Source organism: Ranitomeya variabilis, chromosome 2 (genome assembly GCF_051348905.1).
Source record: "Ranitomeya variabilis isolate aRanVar5 chromosome 2, aRanVar5.hap1, whole genome shotgun sequence".
Classification (NCBI taxonomy): domain Eukaryota; kingdom Metazoa; phylum Chordata; class Amphibia; order Anura; family Dendrobatidae; genus Ranitomeya; species Ranitomeya variabilis.
The window spans coordinates 63,734,918-63,758,873 of record NC_135233.1 but is presented as its reverse complement, the minus strand read 5'-3'; the positions used below and the strand labels follow the sequence as shown (position 1 = coordinate 63,758,873).

Genomic DNA, 23,956 nt, shown 5'->3' with positions numbered 1-23,956 from the left:
GTTTATCCACCATATTTGGAACTTTCAGATGGAACTTGGAAGCTCATCTCTTCAAGACGGCTTACAACATGCAATGACCCCGCTGCCACCTCATCAAAATCATAGCTACTGCAAACCCCCAAACTACTGTATCTTTCCCCAATATCCTATAGACCCTAAGCCAGCAAGGGCCGGATCCTCTTCCCTCTGTACCAGTCTGTTATTGTTTATTTGTTCATCTTATTTTATATTTGTATTTCGTGTGAAAACCATTCTCATGTACATCAACATGGAAGCAATGCTGCTCTAAAAATAAAAATAAATAATAATATTGTGTAAGGAGGAGTAATGGGCTGAAGAAGATCCAGGAGAGGAGATTGCAACAAATATCTATTACTACCGGTTGAAGTACAACATCCCCAAAGGGGCCAAGCGATTCTGACCTGTGTTGTTGCTCAGGCTGGTTTATGCAAACTCATGTCAATTGCAGTAAACTATTGTGTTAATCATCTCACCTTGTAGGGGGACAGGAACAGCGCGCACTAGAAGCTTTCAAGTATTTGATGAAAATTTCTGGTAACTTACTCAGGATTTGAACTCAGCATCCCTAACCTGGAAGGTAGAAACCCTAGCAGTGAGCCCCAGGCTGCACGGTCATTAGTAAGAGAATTTGCTCTGCTTGAAGATCTACTTGACTGGGTATTCTTCTTCTTCTTTACAGGCACAACGTTCTGTTACATAGAGAAGTATCTGTACATACACTGTGTGCAGTATTGTTAGGCAAGTGACTTTTTTGATCATATCAGTTTTATGCAGATTTTCCAACCCTAAGCTGCATAAAATAGAATGTTTACTGAATGAAATAGATCAAGTGATGTGCATTTGTGTAATGAGGGAGGTTGTGGACTAAGGATACAACACCCTTTTTATCAAGCTATGCAAAATTATTAGACATCTTGTTTTACTCAGAAAAAAATGGGCCAAAAAAAGAGAGATTTAACCGAAGTAAAACATTGTTATAGTCTTACAGAGTTATGCAGCACTCTTGAAATTGCTAAGAGATTGGAGCTTGATCACAGAATCAAAGGTTTTTTTTTGGAAATAGTCAACGAGGTCTCATAAAATGTGCTGAGAAAAAAAGATGAATATTAACGTCAAAACACTGGGTAGAGAATGGTCCTGCATAAAAATCATGGTTCTCTTGAAATATTCAGAGTATTTCTTGCACCACTGCTTGAAGAAAGTACCTTCTCGAAACTTGGAGTTGGAAGCCAGTTTTGAGTCCATCTTCAACTTGAAAATGTCTGTCCAGCTCATATTAAATAAAACCAGCACAAAGTAGTGCTCATCACAGATTCAGCCATGAGCCCATCCATCTGGTTTGTTTAGAGTCATTCTCATCTCATCAGTCCATAAAACTTTTGAAAAATAAAAAATGAGTCTTCAGCGGCCCTGCCCTATTGACTCATGAGGGAAGATAGAGCAGGAAAGCAGCTGTCCGACATTATACGTCTCACACACTGAGAAGCCTGCTCTAAGCTATGGTCAAGGCATGCTCCTTTTTCCTTTGTGCATTGCTGTCTACTTATGATTGGTGCTGAAGAAATTAGTTGGCACCAAAATAACAGTCTATTACATTAATTTATTCCCTTAACATACGAGCTGTGTGATGTTTACCTTGACCCATGGAAGCGTTGCACTAACGTGAAACGGCTGTTGTTCTCTTTCCCCACACACGCTGCATTCCATGTATGTGCCCCAAAGTATGGAATAAAGGACTTATATTGTTAAACGGATTAGTGTGTGCCACTCTTCCTCCTCGCTTTGCATGAACGGCTTATGATTGGTCAGCATCATACAGGGGAAGAAGTACATGCCCTCAGTGAAAACTGTCTGGCATCTAATAAGTTAACAACTTGGACTTTAAAAGAAAGTTTTATTCTACTATTTCATCATGTGTCCAGTTCAACACTAAAAAATTGGTAAAAGGTCCTCTTTAAATAAACATCAAAAACCAGTAAATAATATTATATTTAGTATTCCAGTGGTTGTAACAACCTGTACAAAACACAGTCCACATATTAGTTACGATTGATAAATGGAATAAAAATTGTGCAACAGTTTTTTAAAATTTCCCTTTAACTTTTTTTTTAGGCTCTCATTTGCATATCGTAAAAAAAAAGCACTGTGGAGACACAGCATTGTATCTTAATTAACCAGATGGCTATTTTTAGGAAGCCAGAAAGAATAGAGTGTTATTTATATGTTGACTTTTGAATTTTTGTGCTTCCTTCTGGTTGGTCAAGAAAACAGATTTTTGCTTGTGTTAGCCTGTAATATTGACTTGTAAGTTGACATATAATATAACATATTGTGCTCTTATCCTTGATGACTAGTGATGTTTACTGATATGCTAATTATGCATTGTCTAGGCCAGATAGTTTGTTGCTTCGGAAACAGAAGAGGAAAAACTATGCAAATAGATTAAATAATCAAGCAATGCTATTTGATCTCATCTCCATTCTTACCCTTTTGCAAATACTGAATGAAGGACATTTGTTAATTAGAAGAAGAGGTTACATGCCTCTATATTGAGAGACAGTGTCAGAAAGAAAGCCAGAGGTTCAGCCAAGACATCCAGGGACTCTACAGGACCGCCTCCAAGACATCATGGCTCAATCACAAGGGACACAGATTTGTCATTCTACAGGATGCCAATCTAGGGGACCTCGGCTCCAGTTGGAAGAATACAGATCTGCTCCATTGACTATCGCTGAACCATGGATACGTTTGGCTCCATGGAGATGTTCCGAGAAGCTAGGTTGTGACCCTCCGGTCAACGGGCCTTGAACCTGAATGGACTGTCACCTTCATAAGCTTGTCACTACCTTCTGTGCGAGCCACAGGTGCGGTAATAGGCCCTGGAAGATGAAGGCAGGTTGTGACCCTCCGGTCATCTGACCTTGTACCTGAATGGACTGTCCTCTTCATAGGCTTGTCGTTACCTCCTCTCTGTGTATGTACCACAGGTGGAGTAGTCGACCCTGGAGGCTCTGAAGTAACAGCTGCCATTATCCAGTGGAGTCAGCGGAAGGGTTGCTGGAACTGTTCTATGTATTATTTGACTGTTTTATGGTTCTATAAAGTATTGCCACACTGTTTTACCCTCACTCTGTGTTGTCTGAGTAGCATTATGCCCACGATAAAAGGAGAGTGGGCATGCGGTGGTACAACCCCTGCTGGATGTGGTTTCGGCTAGAGGACCGGGGCACCCGCTAAACCCACGTGTCTCCACAAACACCTAAAAAATATTTCATATAGCAAACTGCATGAAAAAATGAAAATGTTATAGCTCTTATTGATATGAATGTTGGAAAGTGAAAACAAAACTCTTGCTCCGGTCGTCTAATAAAAAATAAAAAATTTTGATCAGTTAAGAGGTTAAATCACAAACCTTATACAGGTGCCTGGTTCCTCTCTAGGGACATGTTAACATTTGAAAACGAAGAGAGGAGTCCACCTTCTGGTTGAATCATAAAAAAATTCACTTTAATTCGAAAATATTACAATTCCATACAAATAGGTGGGGGAGCAGGAAAGCAGCACATGGTGACGTGTTTTGAACACATTCTTCCTCAAAGCCTAAACATGCATCAACAGTTCCAATAGGGTAACGGTCACATGATATTTAAAATAGATGCAAAACAGACAATCACAAACATTAAACACGCACAAGATACATACAAAAAATACATTTGCAGGTGAAATGAAGATCTAATGTAAAACAAAGAATGAAAAAACAAAATCACAATGAGAGAACAACTTGGTAATGACACATAACATCTCGGCGTAAACTCAGACCATTGGGAAACCTAGTTCCCAGGCTAAATATCCAGAAAGCTTTCAGTGTCAATAATAATCTTCTTATATCACCGCCGTGCGGCGGTGACTTCACTGTTTAAAAACCGAAAGCCCGGAAAGAAGAAAGCTGACCATGGCGACAGGTAATAAAATGTTTGGCTGAAGAGTAATATTTCTATTATTAATACTCCTGGCATTAGAAATATCATTTAAATGTTCATTGACACGCATTTTCCTTCTGTGGCTGTTACATACTATGTACAGGAATTGGCAAGAAACACAGCAGATACAATAAACAACATTTATAGAATTACACTTAATGTCTTGTTTGATTTGATGGGTTTGCGTATTGATGTAATTAGAAAAAGTTTTGCACTGCTGTGCGAAACTGCACATTTCATATCGGGTCGCCCCGCACCTGTAAAAACCCTTGTAATTGACTAGACCTGTCAGACTTGGTGAAAGGACAATCCCAAAAGAAGGTGCCTTTATAGCCACTATATGATAACCCGGGTTTAAAATTTCAGACAAAATTTTGTCCTCATACAGTACTGGTAAAAATTCTACACCAAGATGTTATGATGTTATGTGTCATTACTAATTTGTTCTCTCATTGTCATTTTGTTTTTTTATTCTTTGTTTTATATTAAGATCTTAATCACCTGGATATTTTTTTTGTATGTAACTTGCGCATATTTAATGTTTGTGACTGTTTGTTTTGTATCTATTTTAAATATCAGTGACCGTTACCCTATTGGAACTCTTCACACATGTTCATAGGGATCATGGAACATTTTCCCATCAGGCTTTGAGGAAGAACGAGTCGCCATGTGCTTTCCTGCTCCCACACCTATTTGTATGGAATTTCAATATTTTCTAATTAGCGAGGATTTTTCATGATTCAACCATAAGATGGACTTCCTTTCTTCGTTTTAATTGCTGCCACGCTGGATATCTAAACATCTATTTCTATATGTTCACACGTACAGAATTTTTTGGTGAAAATTATAGAAAAACATGGCAACTACATTTTGTGTAGTGTATGTACACTACCGTTCAAATGTTTAGGGTCACCCAGACAATTTTGTGTTTTCGATGAAAACTCATACTTTTATTAATCAAATGAGTTGCCAAATGAATTGAAAATCTAGTCCAGACATTGACAAGGTTCGAACAAAAGATTTTTTATTTGAAATAATAATTTTCTCCTTCAAACTTTCTTTCGTCACAGAATGCTCCCTTTGCAGCAATTACAGCATTGCAGACTTTGGCATTCTAGCAGTTAATTTGCTGAGGTAATCTGGAGAAATGTCACCCCATGCTTCCAGAAGCCCTCCCACAAGTTGGTTTGGCTTGATGGGCACTTTTTGCACCATATGGTCAAGCGGTTCCCACAACAGCTCAATGGGGTTGAGGTCTGGTGACTGCGCTGGCCACTCCATTACAGATACAATACCAGCTGCCGGCTTCTTCCCTAAATAGTTCTTTCATCATTTGGAGGTGGCTTTGGGTCATTGTCCTGTTGTAGAATGAAATTGGCTCCAATCAAGCGCTGTCCACAGGGTATGGCATGGCATTGCAAAATGGAGTGATAGCCTTCCTTATTCTAAACCCCTTTTACCTTGTACAAATCTCCCACTTTACCAGCACCAAAGCAACCCCAGGCCATCACATTACCTCCACCATGCTTGACAGATGGCTTCAGGCACTCTTCCAGCATCTTTTCAGTTGTTCTGCATTTCCCAAATGTTCTTCTGTGTGATCCAAACACCTCAAACTTGGATTCGTCTGTCCATGCTGGTTGAGGACCTGTGAGGCGTTGATTTCTCAATCTACAGACTCTAATGTACTGGTCTTGTTGCTCAGTTGTGCAGCGGGGCCTCCCACTTCTCTTTCTACTCTGGTTAGAGCCTGTTTGTGCTCTCCACTGAAGGGAGTAGTACACACCGTTGTAGGAAATCTTCAGTTTCTTGGCAATTTCTTGCATGGAATAGCCTTCATTTCTAAGAACAAGAATAGACTGTCGAGTTTCACATGAAAGTTCTTTTTTTCTGCCCATTTTGAGAGTTTAATGGAACCAACAAATGTAATGCTCCAGATTCTCAACTAGCTCAAAGGAAGGTCAGGTTTATAGGTTCTCTAATCAGCCAAACTGTTTTCAACTGTGCTATCATACTTGCACCAGGGTTTTCAAGGGTATTCTAACCATCCATTAGCCTTCTTACACAGTTAGCAAACACAAAGTACCATAAGAACACTGGAGTGATGGTTGCTGGAAATGGGCCTCTATACACCTATGAAGATATTGCATTACAAACCAGACGTTTGCAGCTAGAATAGTCATTTACCACATTAACAATGTATAGAGTGTATTTCTGAATCAATTAATGTTAGCTTCATTGGAAAAAATTGTCCTTTTCTTTCAAAAATAAGGAAATTTCTAGGTGCAGTAAGTATTAGATCCTCCATCAACCATTAAGAGTTCTGGCTCCTACAGACCAGACCAGTTAGACGCTCATAATCAACTCGTTACCTGCAATAAAGACAGCTGTCTTACAGTCACCTTTATAAAAGACTCCTGTACACCGGCTCAACTAATCAGTCAGACTCTAACCTCTACAACTTGGGCAAGACCAAAGAGCTTTATAAGGATGTCAGGAACAAGATCATAGACCTGCACAAAGCTGGAATGGGCTACAAAACCATAAGCAAGACATTGGGTGAGAAGGAGACAACTGTTGGTGCTATAGTAAGAAAATGGAAGAAATACAAAATGACTGTCAATCGACATAGATCTGGGGCACCATGCAAAATCTTACCTTTTGGTCTCACAGTGTGGCTGTTTTAAGATGTGCAATAACGAGGCACGAAGAAAAATGGGCTGCATGGTCAAGTCGCCAGAAGAAAGCCATTACTGCGCAAATGTCACAAAGCATCTTACCTACAATACGCAAAACAGCACAGAGACAAGCCTCAAAACTTCTGGAACAAGGTCATTTGGAGTGATGAGACCAAAATTGAACTTTTTGGCCACAACCATAAATGTTACATTTGGAGAGAGGTCAAGAAGGCCTATGATGAAAGGATCACCATTCCTACTGTAAAGCACGAAGGTGGATCGCTGATGTTTTGGGGATGTGTTAGCTACAACGGCACAGGAAACTTGGTCAAGGTTGAAGGAAAGATGAATGCAGCATGTTATCAGCAAATACTAGAGGCAAATTTGCACTTATCAGCCCAGAAGCTGCGCATCGGACATACTTGGATGTTCCAACATGACAACGATGCAAAACACAAGGCCAACTGAACAGGTTATTGGCTACAGCAGAACAAAGTGAAGGTTCTGGAGTGGCCATCTCAGTCTCCTGACCTCAATATCATTGAGCCACTCTGGGGAGATCTCAAGTGCGCAGTTCATGCTAGACAGCCCAAGAATTTACAGGAACTGGAGGCTTTTTGCCAAGAAGAGTGGGCAGCTTTAACATCTGAGAAAAAGATTCTCAACCACGACTACCACAAAGACTTCACACTGTCATTGATGTTAGAGGGGGCAATACACGGTATTAAGAAATGGGGTATGTGAACTTTTGATCAGGGTCATTTGGATGTTTTGAGTTGTCATTATGATTTAAAAAGAGAAAACACAGAAGTTTGACAATAAATGGCTTCACCCAACCACTAACCATGAGTGGAGAAAAAGTTTTGTTATCATCATTCATATTCTCTGAAAAAAGGCCAAGAAAGCAAAAATTCTGCTGGGGTATGTAAACTTTTGAGCACAACTGTACACACTATATATGTTTATGCTTAATGTGAGTTCGATGTTTTAACGTGCAAAGAAATCCAGATTTGGATCTCAAAACTTAGGAAACATTTCCCCAAGTCTTAGTTCTCTCTACCTTACATATAAGAGAGACTTCTGTTTAGGTGTAAGCACTCATCTCTTCAAGGCTTGCTCAGTATTAAGAACATTTCTAGTCCATTAAAGGAGACATATTGTAAACTAATGAAGCAAAACTGCAAACAATCAAAAGCAATGGAAAAAGAAAAACTCTGCCATGTTTTAGCAAAACTGAGGGCCTGGCATTCAAAGAAAAACACGCATTAAAATTGGCCTCGATATGCTTTCATATTTTGTCCAACTCTCCAAATTTCTTAAAGGGAATCTGTCAGCAGGTTTCTGCAACACCATGTAAGAGCAGCATAATGTAGGGGAAGAGACCCTGATTCTAGCAATGAGTCATTCACTGGGCTGTTTGGTGCAGTTCTGATAAAATCACAGATGTATCTGCTGCAGATCTAGCAGTTCTCTGAATGCTGAGCTTTGTATAACTCTGCCCACAACACGGATTGGCAGCTTTCAGTGAACACTGAACATAGGCAGAAAGTGGTGGTGGGGTGGGCTTATACAGAGCTCATGAATATGGTGGACTACATGGCAGCAGGTTTACTAGTCCTTTACTTGTCTTCTACTGAATCTGAAGTGGGTTTCCGTTTTAATCAAAACTACAGTAAGTAGACCAGTAAGTGACACATTTTTGGAATCAAGGTCTCTGTCTCTACACTATGCTGCTCTCAGATTAGGTGGCAAAAACCTAGTGACCGATTCCCTTTAAGAAAAATCATAGTGATGCCACAGTGTTGTTCAGGTACGCTATAGAAACTAAAAATACATTTTTATTAAAACGTAATTAACCTGGAATAACCACATATAATATCCACTTGCCATTTCCATGGTACGAGGCAGTAATCGCGCAGCTTTAAGCGATTTTATTCTGTAACCACCTGCCGAGAGTTGCAAGGAGAGGAGTAGGAAAAAAATCCAGCTCATGCAAGCAACATATCTGACAGCGTACCACCCATGCTAAATGTCACCCTGGGCTAATAAATGGTGATGTTTAATATTTTATTGCTACGTCTGCTCTTCTCATTACAGTAAATGGCCGCCGGCAACTTATTAAATGAAAATGACTTAATGTACATAATTGTTCATGGGAAGTGCGACAAGGCAGGAAAGGTAGAACTAGCTAATTGTACATGAATGATAAGGAATAACTGAGTGGAACTGAATATAGGAATTATAGCGGGGATTAAACTGGCTGTGGGGTACCATAATATTCGGTTAGGTACAGAAATATTTGGACAGTGACCGAATCTTTGCGATTTGGGCTCTGAATGACACTATTCTGGATTCCAAATGAAACAAATGAGATGCACTTTAAGTGTAGACTTTCAGGTTTAATTAATGGGGTTGAACAAAAATATCCTGTGAAACATTTAGGAATTGCAAGCATTTTTCTACAAACCATCCTCATTTCAGGGGCTCAAAAGTAATTGGACAAATTAACTTTACCATAAACAAAATGTTAATTTTTTACACTTCGTAGATAGAGAATCCTTTGCAGGCAATGCCTGAAGTCTGGAAGCCATGGAGGTCATGATTCTGCGAGAGCGCTGTTCATAGTAAGGATGGCGACAACCCAAAATTTAAATTGCGAAGATAAGGAGTACAACAGAGGCAGCGGAGGGGCTGTGGCTGAGCCGAAGACCCTACCAATAGTCCTGCCCCAAAGCACGAAGAGATGAGGAAACCAAAATTTATCATGTTGATTTAACGAAAACCAGGCTTCAGATTTTTACACTAAATGCATGTATAAAATCGGTATGACAGCGCCATTCTGCCCATACCTTTAGTTTAACATGGACATTACTGCTGACAGGTTCCTTTTAAGGCTGATCGATGGTTTGTACCTTGTGGTGAACCCTCTTTATTTGCTCACATGAAGGATTCTCTTTTTGGTAGACTTAAGATACTGAAACACCTACTTCATGGAGCGTGTTCTTCACATGGGTGGATGTTGAGAAGTGGTTTTTCTTCACCATGGAAAGGATTCTGCGATCATACACCACTGTTACCTTTTGCGGATGTCCAGACCTTTTTGAGTGCCCAAGGTCGACAGTTTAATTTTCTTTTTGCAGAATGTACTAAACTGTTGATTTAGCCACTCCTAACATTCATACTCTCTCTGATGAATTTCTCTGTTTTTTTTTCAGCCTAACGATGGTCTGCTTCTCTTCTACTGAGAGCTCCTTTGACCGCATATTGTGGGTTCACAGCAACAGCTTCCAGATACAAATGCCACACCTGGAATCAACTACAGACCTTTTATTTGCTCAACTGATGATGAATTAAAGAGGGACTAGCTCATGCAGCCCATTAAAGAGATTTTGAGATAATGATCCAATTACTTTTGGTCCCTTTAAATAGAGGCAGCTACATATTAAAGAGCTGTAATTCCTAAATCCTTACTCCAATTAGGATGTGAATACCCTCAAATTAAGGTTGAGAGTCTGCACTCTCAGAACATTTTTATTATATCACTATCTTAACCCCATCACGCCCTAAACCCGCATTTTTTTCCGGCTCATGACAGCTGATTTGATCCAAATGTATCACCCCTTTGGCATTTTTCAGGTTTTGCTACCTCACAACCTGGAATGTCACTGTTTTTTTGAGGGTTTGCACTAGTTCATATAAAGAACATGTCTACTACTGAGAACATTTTCTTTTCTTTTTTTTGTGAAGCAAATAACAATTTGGACAAAATAACTAAAAATTTCAGTGTGCATAACTATTCACTCCCCTAAAGTCGGTACTTTGTAGAGCCTCCTTTTGTGGCAATTACAGAAGCAAGCTGCTTTACGAGCAAGGTCATGAAGGGGTTTAATATGTTTTGGTAACCAAGCTGTATCTGGTTCTGTGTATTAAAGAAAAGCTTTAGCAGTTTTGTCGCCAGAAAAAAGTTGAAGGCACTTCATAAGTTATGGGTAGAAACATATCTATGTGCATGGTCATACATACTGCACGCTATGAAAGACTTTAGGATTAGTACCTATCAGAAGAAAAAATTGGCCTAACCCACTGATTTTGGCCAGATTGGCAGACCATTTAATGTGTATGGGACTTCCGAATGTCCCCCGGGTGGTCAAAATTTTTTCATTACACTGTAAGGAGTCTCACCAACACCAATGTTTGGCAAAGCATCAGATCATCCCAGGGAGCCCAGCTACCCTTACTGGCACTTCCTGTATGGTAGTAACATGCCTCCTAAGTGTCCATCCCTAAGGGCATGTTCAGACAAGATCGTTTTCTGCTCAGTGTGCTATCAATTTGAACCCATTGCGGCAAAGGAGCAAGTTTTATGGACCACAATAGTTCATTCAATAGAAGACAGCAACTTCGCCTATCTGCGAAGCGGACAAGCACACAGAGCTGATCCGGTCAGCAGTTAGTCGACCTGACAGGTCTGTTTTTACATATGGCTGCCTGTTTCCAGGTAACGAAAAAAAAAACGATATTTAATACAATAACGCAAAAGCCCATTGTTTAGAAGAAGCAGATTTTGCACGGGAAATGTGTCAAAGTGCAGGTTTTCCAATCAAAAGGCCGGTCCCAGATGTCACACTGCTCAGATCCCTCACCATCAGAGATAATACGCATGAGAACCTGTCGGCAAGTGTTCAATTTCCCTACAGCGCCTCTGCAGGTAAAATGGAGCATAACACAAATCAATGTGCTGTCCGTGTAACGTGGAATTGTACCGGGTCCTCCACAGAGAGACACTTATTGTAGCCGCTCCCTGCACTGGCTGATAGAGGGGGGTCATGAACAAGACCATCGAGAATTAATGGAGTTACAGTATCCGTATTTTTTCAATCTCCCTGTAAAGTAACCCGCCGGGCGTCCACAGCCTCACCAATTTATTACACCTTTTTCTGGCTCCAGCGCCTTCATACTTGTCAGTTTGCTCATTGTGAATTAGGGGGGTCCTCCAGTACTGCCCACCTTAAACTGCATTTCCCACAACCCCCTGCATCTGCTCTGTGACCTGCTAGTGGCCAGAGCTGACTGGAGACATGGTGCTGTGCACAGTTTCTGTATAACTGTAATTCTGGACTGTCCCCACTGCTCTTTGTAAAGGTCTTTTATCCTCCATCTTGCAATTCTGTACATATCTCAGATATATTTCTCCTGCATTCTCTCCTAGCTCTTTGTTGCCCATAACAACCAATCACAGCACAGCTTTCATTTTACCAAAGCTGTTTAAAAAATGAAAGCTGAGCTCCGATTTGGTTGCTCTTGTCAACAAGGACAGTTCCTCTTTCAGGCAGTACAGATAGCCCAGCTTGTGTGTATAGATTAGCGGTGTCCAGTATAACAAATATGAGCAGACATAGTCATGATTTTAATGAGAGACACCATGCTCTGCCGCATCCATCACACAGCGGTGCAGTCACAGAGGAGGAGTTGTTCCTGCTTTTAACAGGAGCTGGCGCCCATGCCCACCCTACGCAGTGATGATGACAGTCATGGTTGCCAACTTGACTGTTTGTATCTTTTCTGGAAAACTTCACACACAAAAAAAAATCAGACAGACAATATTTTTATAGACACATTGGAAAACCATCATAAATCATTACAATTATAAGAGACTAGATGGTGGCCCGATTCTAATGCATCGGGTATTCTAGCGTATGTATGTATATAGCAGCCACATACACTATGTTCCAAATTATTATGCAAATTACATTTTTATCGGATTTTCTTAAATGGTCGGTGCAAATGACAGTCAGTCTAATAAAAGTCATCACCCGTTAGAGGACACATCGAATTTTATTGAAGAAACCTCCCAATGATAACAGTATAATCTCCAAAATGAATAAAAACTCAACATGCACTGTTCCAAATTATTATGCACAGTAGAATTTCTAAACATTTGATATGTTTTAAAGAACTGAAAATGCTCATTTGTGGAATTTGCAGCATTAGGAGGTCACATTCACTGAACAAAAAAGCTATTTAACGCCAAAACATCCTAACAGGCCAAGTTACATGTTAACATAGGACCCTTCTTTGATGTCACCTTCACAATTCTTGCATCCATTGAACTTGGAGTTTTTGGAGAGTTTCTGCTTGTATTTCTTTGCATGAAGTCGGAATAGCCTCCCAGAGCTGCTGTTTTGATGTGAACTCCCACCCTCATAGATCTTTTGCTTGATGATACTCCAAAGGTTCTCTATAGGGTTGTGGTCAGGGGAAGATGGTGGCCACACCATGAGTTTATCTCCTTTTATGCCCATAGCAGCCAATGACTCAGAGGTATTCTTTGCAGCATGAGATGGGGCATTGTCAGCATGAAGATGATTTTGCTCCTGAAGGCACATTTCTGCTTTTTATACCATGGAGGAAAGTTGTCAGTCAAAAACTCTATATACTTTGCATAGATCATTTTCACACCTTCAGGAACCTTAAAGGTCCCTACCAGCTGTTTCTCCATGATTCCGGCCCAAAACATGACTCCTCCACCTCCTTGCTGACGTTGCAGCCTTGTTGGGACATGGTGGCCATCCACCAACCATCCACTACTCCATCCATTTGGTCCATCCAGGGTTGCTCAACACTTATCAGTAAACAAGACTGTTTTCAAATTAGTCTTCATGTATGTGTGGGCCCAATACAACCATTTCTGCTTGAGAACACTGTTTAAGGGTGGCCGAATAGTAGGTTTATGCACCACAGCAAGCCTTTGAAGGAGCCTACACCTTGAGGTTCGAGGGACTCTAGAGGCACCAGCAGCTTCAAACATCTGTTTGCTGCTTTGTAATGGCTTTTTAGCAGCTGCTCTCTTAATCCGATGAACTTGCCTGGCAGAAATCTTCCTCATTATGCCTTTATCAGCACAAACACATCTGTGCTCAGATACAGCTACAAATCTCTTAACAATACGATGATCACGCTTAAGTTTTTGGGAAATTTCTAATGTTTTCATCCCTTCACCAAGGCATTGCACTATTTGATGCTTTTCAGCAGCAGAGAGATCCCATTTCTTTCCCATGTTACTTGAAAACTGTGACCTGCTTAATAATGTGGAACATCATTTTTAAGTTGTTTTCCTTTAATTAGAATCACCTGGAAAACCAAATATCACGTGTTTAAGATTGATTTCAGTGATCCATTGAGCCCTGAGACACAATACCACAACAAGAAAGGATTGGGCGCACTACATATACAATGTAAAGAAGTTTCTGCGGGTGCGGTGGCAGTGATAAAAAGACTATATCAAAGAAAAAGAAAAAGCATCACTGCAGTGAATCGCACACCTGCAAACAGTAAACGACAATATGTATAAAATACAAACTGTTTTATTAATAGCTCAAAAAACACATCACAAACAATAAAAACATAATTAAAAACATATAAGCACCATCAGAGACACACAGGAAAAATGTACCATAGCACAGTGTAATAACGTGACCCAAAACCTAATGGCTCATGGGGTGTAGCGCAGACCTGTATATATAGTATAGAGACAGTGCCCAGAAAAAGGTACAATAAATGATGCCTAAGCAAACAAAAATATATATATTAGGCACAATGGATAGTCCCATAAAGAAATAGTACCTGAGGGTGAGCCAAAGGAAAAAAAAAAAAAAAGCCAATGGATCACAAATATGCAATAGTACCACTAGGTCACAGCAGATATCACAGGAAATAAATTCCCTTAAACATACAACCTGGTGAGGTGATGCCCCACGCGTATCGCCCGGCGAACCAGGCTTCGTCAGGGAAGCCTGGTTCGCCGGGCGATACGCGTGGGGCATCACCTCACCAGGTTGTATGTTTATGGGAATTTATTTCCTGTGATGTCTGCTGTGACCTAGTGGTACTATTGCATATTTGTGATCCATTGGCTTTTTTTTTTTTTTTTTCCCTTTGGCTCACCCTCAGGTACTATTTCTTTATGGGACTATCCATTGTGCCTAATATATATATTTTTGTTTGCTGATACCAGGCCTGAGGGAGACAGAAGCTGATACCCGGGGACAGGAAGTAGGAGCGGAAAAGACGAATGAACTGGCTATAACAGAGACACAGGACTGACTGGCAATGACTGAGACAAGAATAGTCAGGATATGGCGGACGCCCAAGACAGACTGGATATGATGGAAACACAGGACAGGCAGGGTATGGCGGAAACACAGGACAGGCGGGGTACAGTGGGAACACAGGACAGGCAGGGTATGGCGGAAACACAGGACAGGCGGGGTATAGTGGGAACACAGGACAGGCAGGGTATGATGGACGCACAGGACAGAGCAAGGTATGGCGGACACACAGGACAGAGCAAGGTATGGCGGACGCACAGGACAGAGCAAGGTATGGCGGATGCACAGGACAGAGCAAGGTATGGCCGAGTGCTGCAGAACTTCAGGGTCAAGATCCTCCAGAATCATAGAGTGGAGGAACGGAGTGTCTGCAGACCAGAGAGAGGAAGTGCGCGTGCGCAGTGAGAGGCGCGCACCCAACAAGAGCCAGGAACCGGCGGCGAGTCAGGAGAAGAGATCGGAAGGCACGCGCACACCGCTGGAGCGTGCTGGGACGGGGAGTATGTCGGCGCGCAGGGAGAGCGGCAGGAGCGGCGGCAGGTGGCACCGTGACACTTTATAAGGTCAATATCGGGAGCAGTGAGCACTTTTGGAAATTGACTACATTTGACAACTTTATTTTAGAATTTAAGCCACTGATCTATGACTGATTGTATGATAATACCCTTTAACTCACAATTATTAAGGACAACACATTGATTTTATCACCAAAATGTCTTCTCACCTTGGAAGATTTCCTTCGACTTCTTCTGGTCCACACCACAACCAATTTGTCTGGCTGCCTATATTAACACAGAAAACATTCTTGTTATTCATTTAAATTCTTGAAAATAAAAATCAATTATAGCTGTCTTAATTCACACAAGCACATAGGCCCCAATTTATCAAAGTGTTTCAACCAGAAATCTGGCATAAAACACATAAAAAACATTTTGCATGTTTTGGTCAGCTCTGCCAAAATGGGTTAGGCTGGGGCAGGACAGGGCATGACGACACCTGCTCGTCTAATTCATAGCGAGTTATTGTGTTCCTTATGGCACAAATCTTACTCTAGTCTCTGACTAGAGTAAGATTTTTGGTGTGGTGTACAAAGGCACATGTGCCCCTTTTAAGAAAAGCCTGATTTGTTAAGAGGAACGTTTCTTAATGAATCATTCACTTCTAGCTCCAACAAGCCGAACAACATGTGTATTGTTGAATCGGAGCCATAGATTCAGTAAGACACATCCATATAGTGAATTCATGAAAAAATACACAATTACAAACGTAACAGAGGAGGGGAGTTGAATTGGTTGGGAATAGTTTACCTAAGACATTGACAGAGCATTGAGTTTGTAGGACACAATTTACTTTCATACTTTGGTCGGCCCTTGAGTTGGTCAGGCATTGTTCAATTTCACACCAGCCAGTGTTCACTTAACAAATATCACTAATTTAATTAAACCATACTAATCCTGACTGCCATTCGCAGGTGAGGAGACCAAGACATTATGGCTTAAACTTGGGAAAAAAAACACAAAAAAAATGGGTTTCACATTCTGCTGTACATGCTTTTTTTCCACTAAAAATACAGCATCACCTGATACCTGTGTTTTTAACGTGTGCTTTTGCTGTGTTTCTGCACTTACTCATTGCTTTCTATGGGCGCAAAAACAGCTGCAAAAACTCTGAAAGAATTGACATACTGCAGTTTTCAAAAACGGAGTCGTTTTCCAATTCAGTCAGGAAATTAAAACAGTGTGTGTGCATGAGGTTTCTGAAATCTCATAGCTAGAAATGTAAAACGCAGCTTACAATTTGCATAAAAAAGCAGCAAAAACGCAATGTGTGCACATAGCCTAAAAGGGATTTTATCATCATCTTTCTCCAGGAACAAACCACTCTCCTGCCTGCCGGCTTCCTGTTTGCCAGGCGTCAGTGGACTCCTTATGACTCACAGTGCAGACCAGCGGCATGGATGAGTTGCTGGGCCGAACTGAGTGCAGGGACATTGAAGCTGGTCACATCCAGTAATCTGGATAGTTTCAAAGCGAGAGGAGAGTGACATACCACCATATGTCACTCTCCACAAGTAGAAACCTTGCCCCTTAGACCCCAGTCCAGAGCCTCTCACCTAACCAAATCAGTTCTCATGCTTCGCACTGACGAGGGCCAACAGCCCGAAACACCGTGTCTGCGAATTGAGATACTGATTTGGCTTTTGTCCTAAGTCATATTGCACGACTCGTTAAAGGGTTGATTGTGACTTGTAGGATCGCTACTTCCAACAGGTGGCGCTATAGAGTTAAGTCCTCTTTTTCTCTGAAGAGGCAATTTGCATAAAGCAAGAGGAGACTTACAACCTTAGGCTACGTTCACATTTTGCGTTTTTTTCTGCAGGCAAAACCTGCTCTCTTGGCAGTATAGAAGCTGCTTACAAAAAGCAGGTTTTGCTGCGTTCTTGTTGTCTGTTGTGCAAACTCATAAGTTTAGTGCCCCCCCCCCCCCATAAAAAAACCACAATACAACTTTCTTAGGTTTTTGCACCACAAACGCCGCAAAACCGGATACCTGCCTTTTTTACACTTACCCATTGCTTTCTAAAGGTGAAAGAATGCTGCAAAAACTCAGCACAAACGCTGAAAGAAGTGCCATGCTGCGGTTTTCAAAAAACGCAGCAGTTTTCCAAATCAGTCAGAAAAAAAACAATGTGTGTGCATGAGATTTCTGAAGTCTCATAGCCTTTGCTGGCAATGTAAAACGCAGATTAAAATTTGCGTTAAAAAATGGCAGCAAAAATGCAACGTGTGAACATAGCCTTAGGAGACTGATTGCAGAGGTGTCCGGTAAGCTAGGCAATGAACAGTAAACTGAAAAATCCCCCCATGCTTAAGAATGGGGAATATTTTTAATAAGAGGAAATTGCACAGTTGCCTCTTCTTACAAGCACTTTACAATTTTTACCATTTACATAAATAAAAAAAAAAACAACATCTAATGAAATGATGCTCTGGTATTTTTATTCCATGGAAGAACTTACTCCCAGGATATGAATTTAACCCATGATTTATGGTGAAAGGAATCCTTTTTCAATGCCACAAAACCACCAGCATGTATGTCATCAAGCAGCTAAGATTTAGCTCCTAAACATGTCTATGGCCATTTGGACATTCGGAAGTAAAAGCAGCTCTCCAAGCCGGCAGCACGTGCACGGCATAAAAAAAGCCAAAGCCGAAAAAGCCAAAGCCGGCACGTCTTGCTTTACCGCACTTGTGCGGGGTCTCAGATCATTCTGAGTACGGTAATTCACTTTTAATACCTAGAGCTGATAAAGGCGTTTTCATCATCAGCACGCCCGTGAAGCCAATCCAAGCCTGTATATACATACAGTGGAGATTTAGTAGCCCAAAAACTAGTGGTGGGGTCCCTTTAGCTACTGGGACCCTCACTGATCAAAGCAACGAGGAATCCGTGATGCAGAGTCTTGTTGATAATACCGCTGTGTGTGTTAAAAATGTAAATGGGGTCTCTGTCTCTGTACGACTAAAATTTGTCTGAAAATGCTAAAAAGTAGTATCCATCTTCAGAGCAATCAGCCATAAAATTATGATACGGTTCGTGATCAAAGCGACATTAAAACACATTTATATAATATTCAGAGGTAGGACATAAAAGTGTAATCTGGCCAGTGATAATTAGCATTAATGATGCCTATTAGGTCTATGCTACTGGAAGGCCAGGTTCAGACCGCTGTCTGTGCACAGCACGCTCTTTGCTGGGTTTCTATATGAAAGGAAATGCAATATGAAGACATAATCCTACATAATACCTGAGCTATTCTTCCACTTTCTGATCCCTAATTGTTTGTATGCCTGTCCCAGCTGGCCTAGAAACTGGAAACCATTGTGCAGGACTAGCTGCCAGTTTTATGCGCTCCGGACTTCCTTTCCATCACTTCCTGCATTCTATGTGCTTTTTTATATATGATAACAAAAAAGTAAAGCATTGGGGTTACAATGTTGACAAATTGTTTTTTTTTTCTGCAGCCAATTCCTGATCTCTTGGCAGAAAAAAAGCTGGTATTCTGGCTTTTTTGCTGCTTTTCTTGCTGTGTTTTGGAGGATCCCAAAATTCAGCTTTGCTTCAACCATGCAAGCATGAAACAATATGAGGTTTTAGGCCACCAATGCAAGACGAGTGTGAAACCATAAAAAATAAAAAAAAATAAAAAGATGGAAAAAAGGGCAATTTGATCAAATTATTTAGTGGAAAAAGTTTTTGTGTGTGAAAAAAAAGTGACTCTTCTGAACAAAAAAAGTTCACATGAGTTCATGAAAAAATACAAATGTATCTCTCATTTCATTTCATATGAAAATGAAAAAATACAATTGCAAATGTAAAAACAGCAGGGGTGTTGAGGGCCGGGCATAGTTTACCTAAGACATTAGCAGTGCCCATTAAATATAATGATGAACAGAATGCAGTTTGGGAATAAAGCTAGGTTACATACGAGCTCACTCTGGGGAGAAAACCGCCTCCCCACCCCCACAAAAGTGCAGAAGCTCATCCTGCTTGTCTGTAACTATAGACAAATAAATCTTGACAACAGGCAGAGGAAAGCAAGTTGCTCAGGATAGAGACACTTTGTGACTAGGGATGAGCGAGTGGTCATACTCTGATATCACTCGAGTATCAGGGTGCTATGATGTGCTCGGCACTTGGAGATCACTAACAGGTGCTCAAATTTGAAACTCGAATCCCCATCCAGCATGTTTGTCGCATGTTACACAGCCAATAAGCATGCAGGGATTGCCTGCGAGTCATTGTAATGCCGTTGCCATCTTGGTAGTGCCATTACTTCATCAGAGGTTATAAAAGGACAGGCGCCGCCGCGCTCGACTCACGGAAGCCATTGCACAGCTCAGGGACAGTTCTTATTGGAGGGAGAGAGCGCTTGTCCAAGCCTGTGTTTGCACAGTTTAATGAATCAGAGTCCTCTAGTGCTGCTACTGAAGATGAACCATCATACTAACAGTCCTTCTAAGGGCTAATCTAAAGCTTTTTTTCTCTTCCCACTGTTTTATGGCCTTGTTCAGCATTGGTTCTTTACCCTGCATAGTAATGCCTGCTCTGGCCTTATGCTAATTGGTTAATTGCTGATTGTGGCCATTTGGTTTCTGATGCTAGCAGTCATTTCATTTCATATATATTTAGTCTGGCTGGGATAGCCCGCGTGTGGGGTCGCGTGTGCAACAGATATTAAGTGCTTGGCAGTTAGACAATGGCAGTTGGACAGGGCAGGAGACAGGTAAGGTGCTTAAGTTTATCAAACAATCATGCTTCTTGGTCAGTCATACTACATTATGCGTTGAGCATATCAATCTGCTTATTATTTGTTTTTAATTCTGGTTTCTCACAACTCACCCACCCTTTAACACATTCTGGGCACTCTCACTATACCCACTCCTCCCTTCTCCCCTTTCCCATGTATAACTCTGGGGCTCTACGACATTTCTTACCCACTCCAAACCAGCCACTACCTCCAAGCAGCACTCAAAAATTCATACAAATCATCCCACCACCTGCTCTTTGTTTTTTCTCCTTTTACTAGTTGCAGGTGACATCTCCCCTAACCCTGGCCCTCCCTCCACCAGCATACAATACTCTCCTCCAGCTGCATATAGAAACCCTGCTAATCTTATTAACATTCAGTGCATGCCTTCTCCTATCGCTTTCCACTGTGCTCTCTGGAATGCACGGTCTGTGTGTAACAAACTAACTTACATTCACGATCTTTTCCTCTCTAATTCCCTCAACCTTCTGGCTATTACAGAAACCTGGATCCAGCACTCAGACACCACCGCTGCTGCCGCTCTCTCGTTTGGTGGGCTGAAATTTTCACATACCACCAGACCTGAAAAACAGACAGGGTGGGGTTGTTGGTTTGCTCCTTTCATCACAATGTGCTTTCCAGGTCATCCTCCCGGTTCCCTCACTTACATTTCCTTCCTTTGAAGTCCACGCCGTCAGACTCTTTAAGCCCTTCTCCTTGCGGATGGCGGTTGTTTATCGCCCTCCAGGCTCCTCCCGCCTGTTTCTAGACCACTTTGCCACCTGGCTTACTCACTTTCTATCCTGTGACATCCCCACCCTCATCATGGGAGACTTTAACATCCCCATCAATGATCCCCTCTCCCAATCTGCCTCTCATCTTTTTTCTCTAACTTCTTCATTCGGCCTCTCACAGTTTACTACTTCTCCTACGCATGAGGACGGGAATACTCTGGACCTGGTTTTCTCCCGTCCCGGATCACTGCACGACTTTACTAACTCCCCTGCTTCCCTGCACTGTAAGCGCCGGCCCTAAAGCAGAGCGGTGACGTCACCGCTGTGCCCTGCTTTACTGCCAGCCGGCGCTGACACAGTGCAGGGAAGCAGAACGCCGGGGGACCCGACAGACACCGGAATGTAAGTATGTAGTGTTTGTTTTTTTTTTACATTTACACTGGTAACCAGGGTAAATATCGGGTTACTAAGCGCGGCCCTGCGCATAGTAACCCAATGTTTACCCTGGTTACCAGTGAAGACATCGCTGAATCGGCGTCACACACGCCGACTCAGCGATGTCTGCGGGAGATCCAGCGACGAAATAAGGTGCTGGCCTTCTAGCTCCGACCAACAATGTCACAGCAGGATCCTGATCGCTGCTGCGTGTCAAACACAACGATATCGCTATCCAGGATGCCGCAACGTCACGGATCGCTAGCGATATCGTTGCTAAGTTGTTCAGTGTGAAGGTACCTTAAGGCTAACATCCCCGTAATCCGAACCTCGCACCTCCGTCTCCAAGACTTCTCTCGTGCTGCGCCAGCTCTCTGGAATGCACTTCCCCAGACGATCAGACTGATAACTAACCCCGACCATTTCAAAAAAACCATCTCTTCAAACAAGCCTACTACTCAGTAAATTAACTTTGCCCTCTTCCCTCCTTCCAAATATTATTCTGAATCTGCACCCTACTTTTCATCTGTCTCCACACCCTTCATGCACACGATAACTGCACTTGATACTTGACTTAACACACGGGGTGATGACCGGATCATGCAGCTTTATATGAAAATCCCTATTTATTACAATTGTCAGACCTGAAATAACAAGCACTTTTCACCTATTGTGTCCCCCCCATTTCCTTGTAGATTGTAAGCTTGCGAGCAGGGACCTGACTCCTAATGTCACTGTTTAAATTGTCTTAACTTGTATTGAATTTGTCTGTACATGTCCCCGCTTAATTGTAAAGTGCTGCGGAATATGTTGGCGCTATATAAATAAAAATTATTATTATTATTATTATTATTATTATTATTATTATTATTATCTTGTGCTTTGCTGTGTGTATCAGATACATTCTGCATTTAGCCTTGGAAGGGACAGTTGCAGGAGCTGGGAGAGTGGCTGAATACAATCTCTAGGCAGGGCTTAAAGCTTTGCAGTCCATTGCAAAATATACAGCTCTGACAAAACCAGAGACCATTGCAAAATTTTCAGTTTGTCTGATTTTTCTTTTTATAGCTATACTTTTGAGTAAAAATGTAAATTGTTCTTTTATACTATAAACTTCTGACAATATGTCTCTGAATTTCAAAGCAATAAATTTTGTATTTTTTTTTTGAAAAGGAGAAATGGTCAAAATGGGAAAAAAACCCTCAGTGCTTTCAAATCTCAAATAATGCAAAGAAAACAAGTTCATAATCATTTAGAAACAACAATACTAATGTTTTAACTCAGGAAGAGTTTAGAAATCAATATTTTGTGGAATATCCATGATTTTTAATGACAGCTTTCATGCGTCTCGGCATGCTTTCCACCAGTCCTTCACACGGCTTCTGGCGCAAAAATGTAAGCAGCTCTTCTTTGTATGATGGCTTGTGACTATCCATCTTCCTCTTGATTACATTCCAATGGGGTTCAGGTCTGGAGATTGGGCTGCCCACGACAGGGTTTTGTTGCACCGGTCCCTTAATTTTTGCCAGAGCTGTATAGCGGCAACAGGTGACCCCCTTTTTTTTTTTTTTTTTTTTTTTTTTGGGGGGGGGGGGGGTGTGAAAAAATTAACTATATTGTAATCTATAGAGTATTATGCGCTTTGTCGTACATTTTGGTGTTATAACACTCCCAAAGAGCGTTTAAATTTTTTACCGTACTCAATTACTCATCCATAATTATGTGCTCTGTGGTACATTTCTGTGCTATATAACACTCCAAAAAAGTATTGAAACATTTTTCTGGATTCAATTATTCATTCATATAATATTAGTGCTTAGTGGCCAACAAAGACGGCAGAATCCCGTGAAACTCCCAAGGGAGAGATGGGAGGAATATTGGAGCCAGATCAAGATGGCGCGATAGCAGAGGTGGCAGGAGTCTGTGGTCCAGAACAGGCCAATTTCCCGGAACCACCATGGCCCGAAACCAGGCCGCAGCCGTCACTGCTGGGGTTCTTGTGGACTGCAGACTAGCGAGCTGACTGCAGGTCTTAGACTGGTCAGAAAAGAGGAGGACCAGGGCTGGAGACATGCTAGAGGGCCCGCTAGCTGCAAGGTACCGACATCTGGCATCCTGGATAGAAGTTGTTACATATGATCGGTAGCGGAGATGGGGGTCCATCGAATCGTTTGGGACCCGTCATTACACCTTGTTCAACCAGCGGGCAGTAGAAATGGAACACTTGCCTCGAAAGTTGCAAGAGCTGACGACTGGAAGCAAGTTCACATCCCTGAAAGTGGAGGGGCAACATCGCTGGTATGCGGTTGATGTGTTCTGAGAAGGAAGGGAGCAGGATGAATCCTTCTTGAGAAAGGAACAGACCTGGAAGAGGCTCCTCGAGGCAGCTCAAGACAGGGATACCACCCCCGAGAGATTGGACTGTTCTTGAGGTTCTCCACCTTCTATGCTGGAGCAGGCAATGATGCAGGTGACACCACAGGTGACTGTCATCCATTTCTACAGTCATGGGCTCTGGCACTACACGAAGCCAGGTTACTTACATCCCAGGCAACTGGGAATCGGGCTCCAGGAAGCAAGTGGAATCCCACCAGTCTCCTGAGGAAGGAGAAAAAACACACACCTGAAGAGGATTACTGAATTACTCTCCTTATAATTTTTTCCTGGCTTTGCATTCTGTGCAAAGCCT

General features: G+C 41.7%; 1 protein-coding gene across 7 annotated transcripts in view; it reads right to left on the bottom strand.

The window, feature by feature from the left end:
* EHBP1 (EH domain binding protein 1) overlaps window positions 1-23,956 on the bottom strand; it is a 480,146-nt gene that overhangs the window by 354,357 nt on the left and 101,833 nt on the right. For all 7 annotated transcript variants that reach the window (XM_077282492.1, XM_077282487.1, XM_077282490.1 and 4 more), the window contains exon 3: window positions 15,512-15,569. In XM_077282492.1, the coding sequence (XP_077138607.1) occupies window positions 15,512-15,569 (58 nt within the window). The remainder of the gene's footprint in view (window positions 1-15,511; window positions 15,570-23,956) is intronic.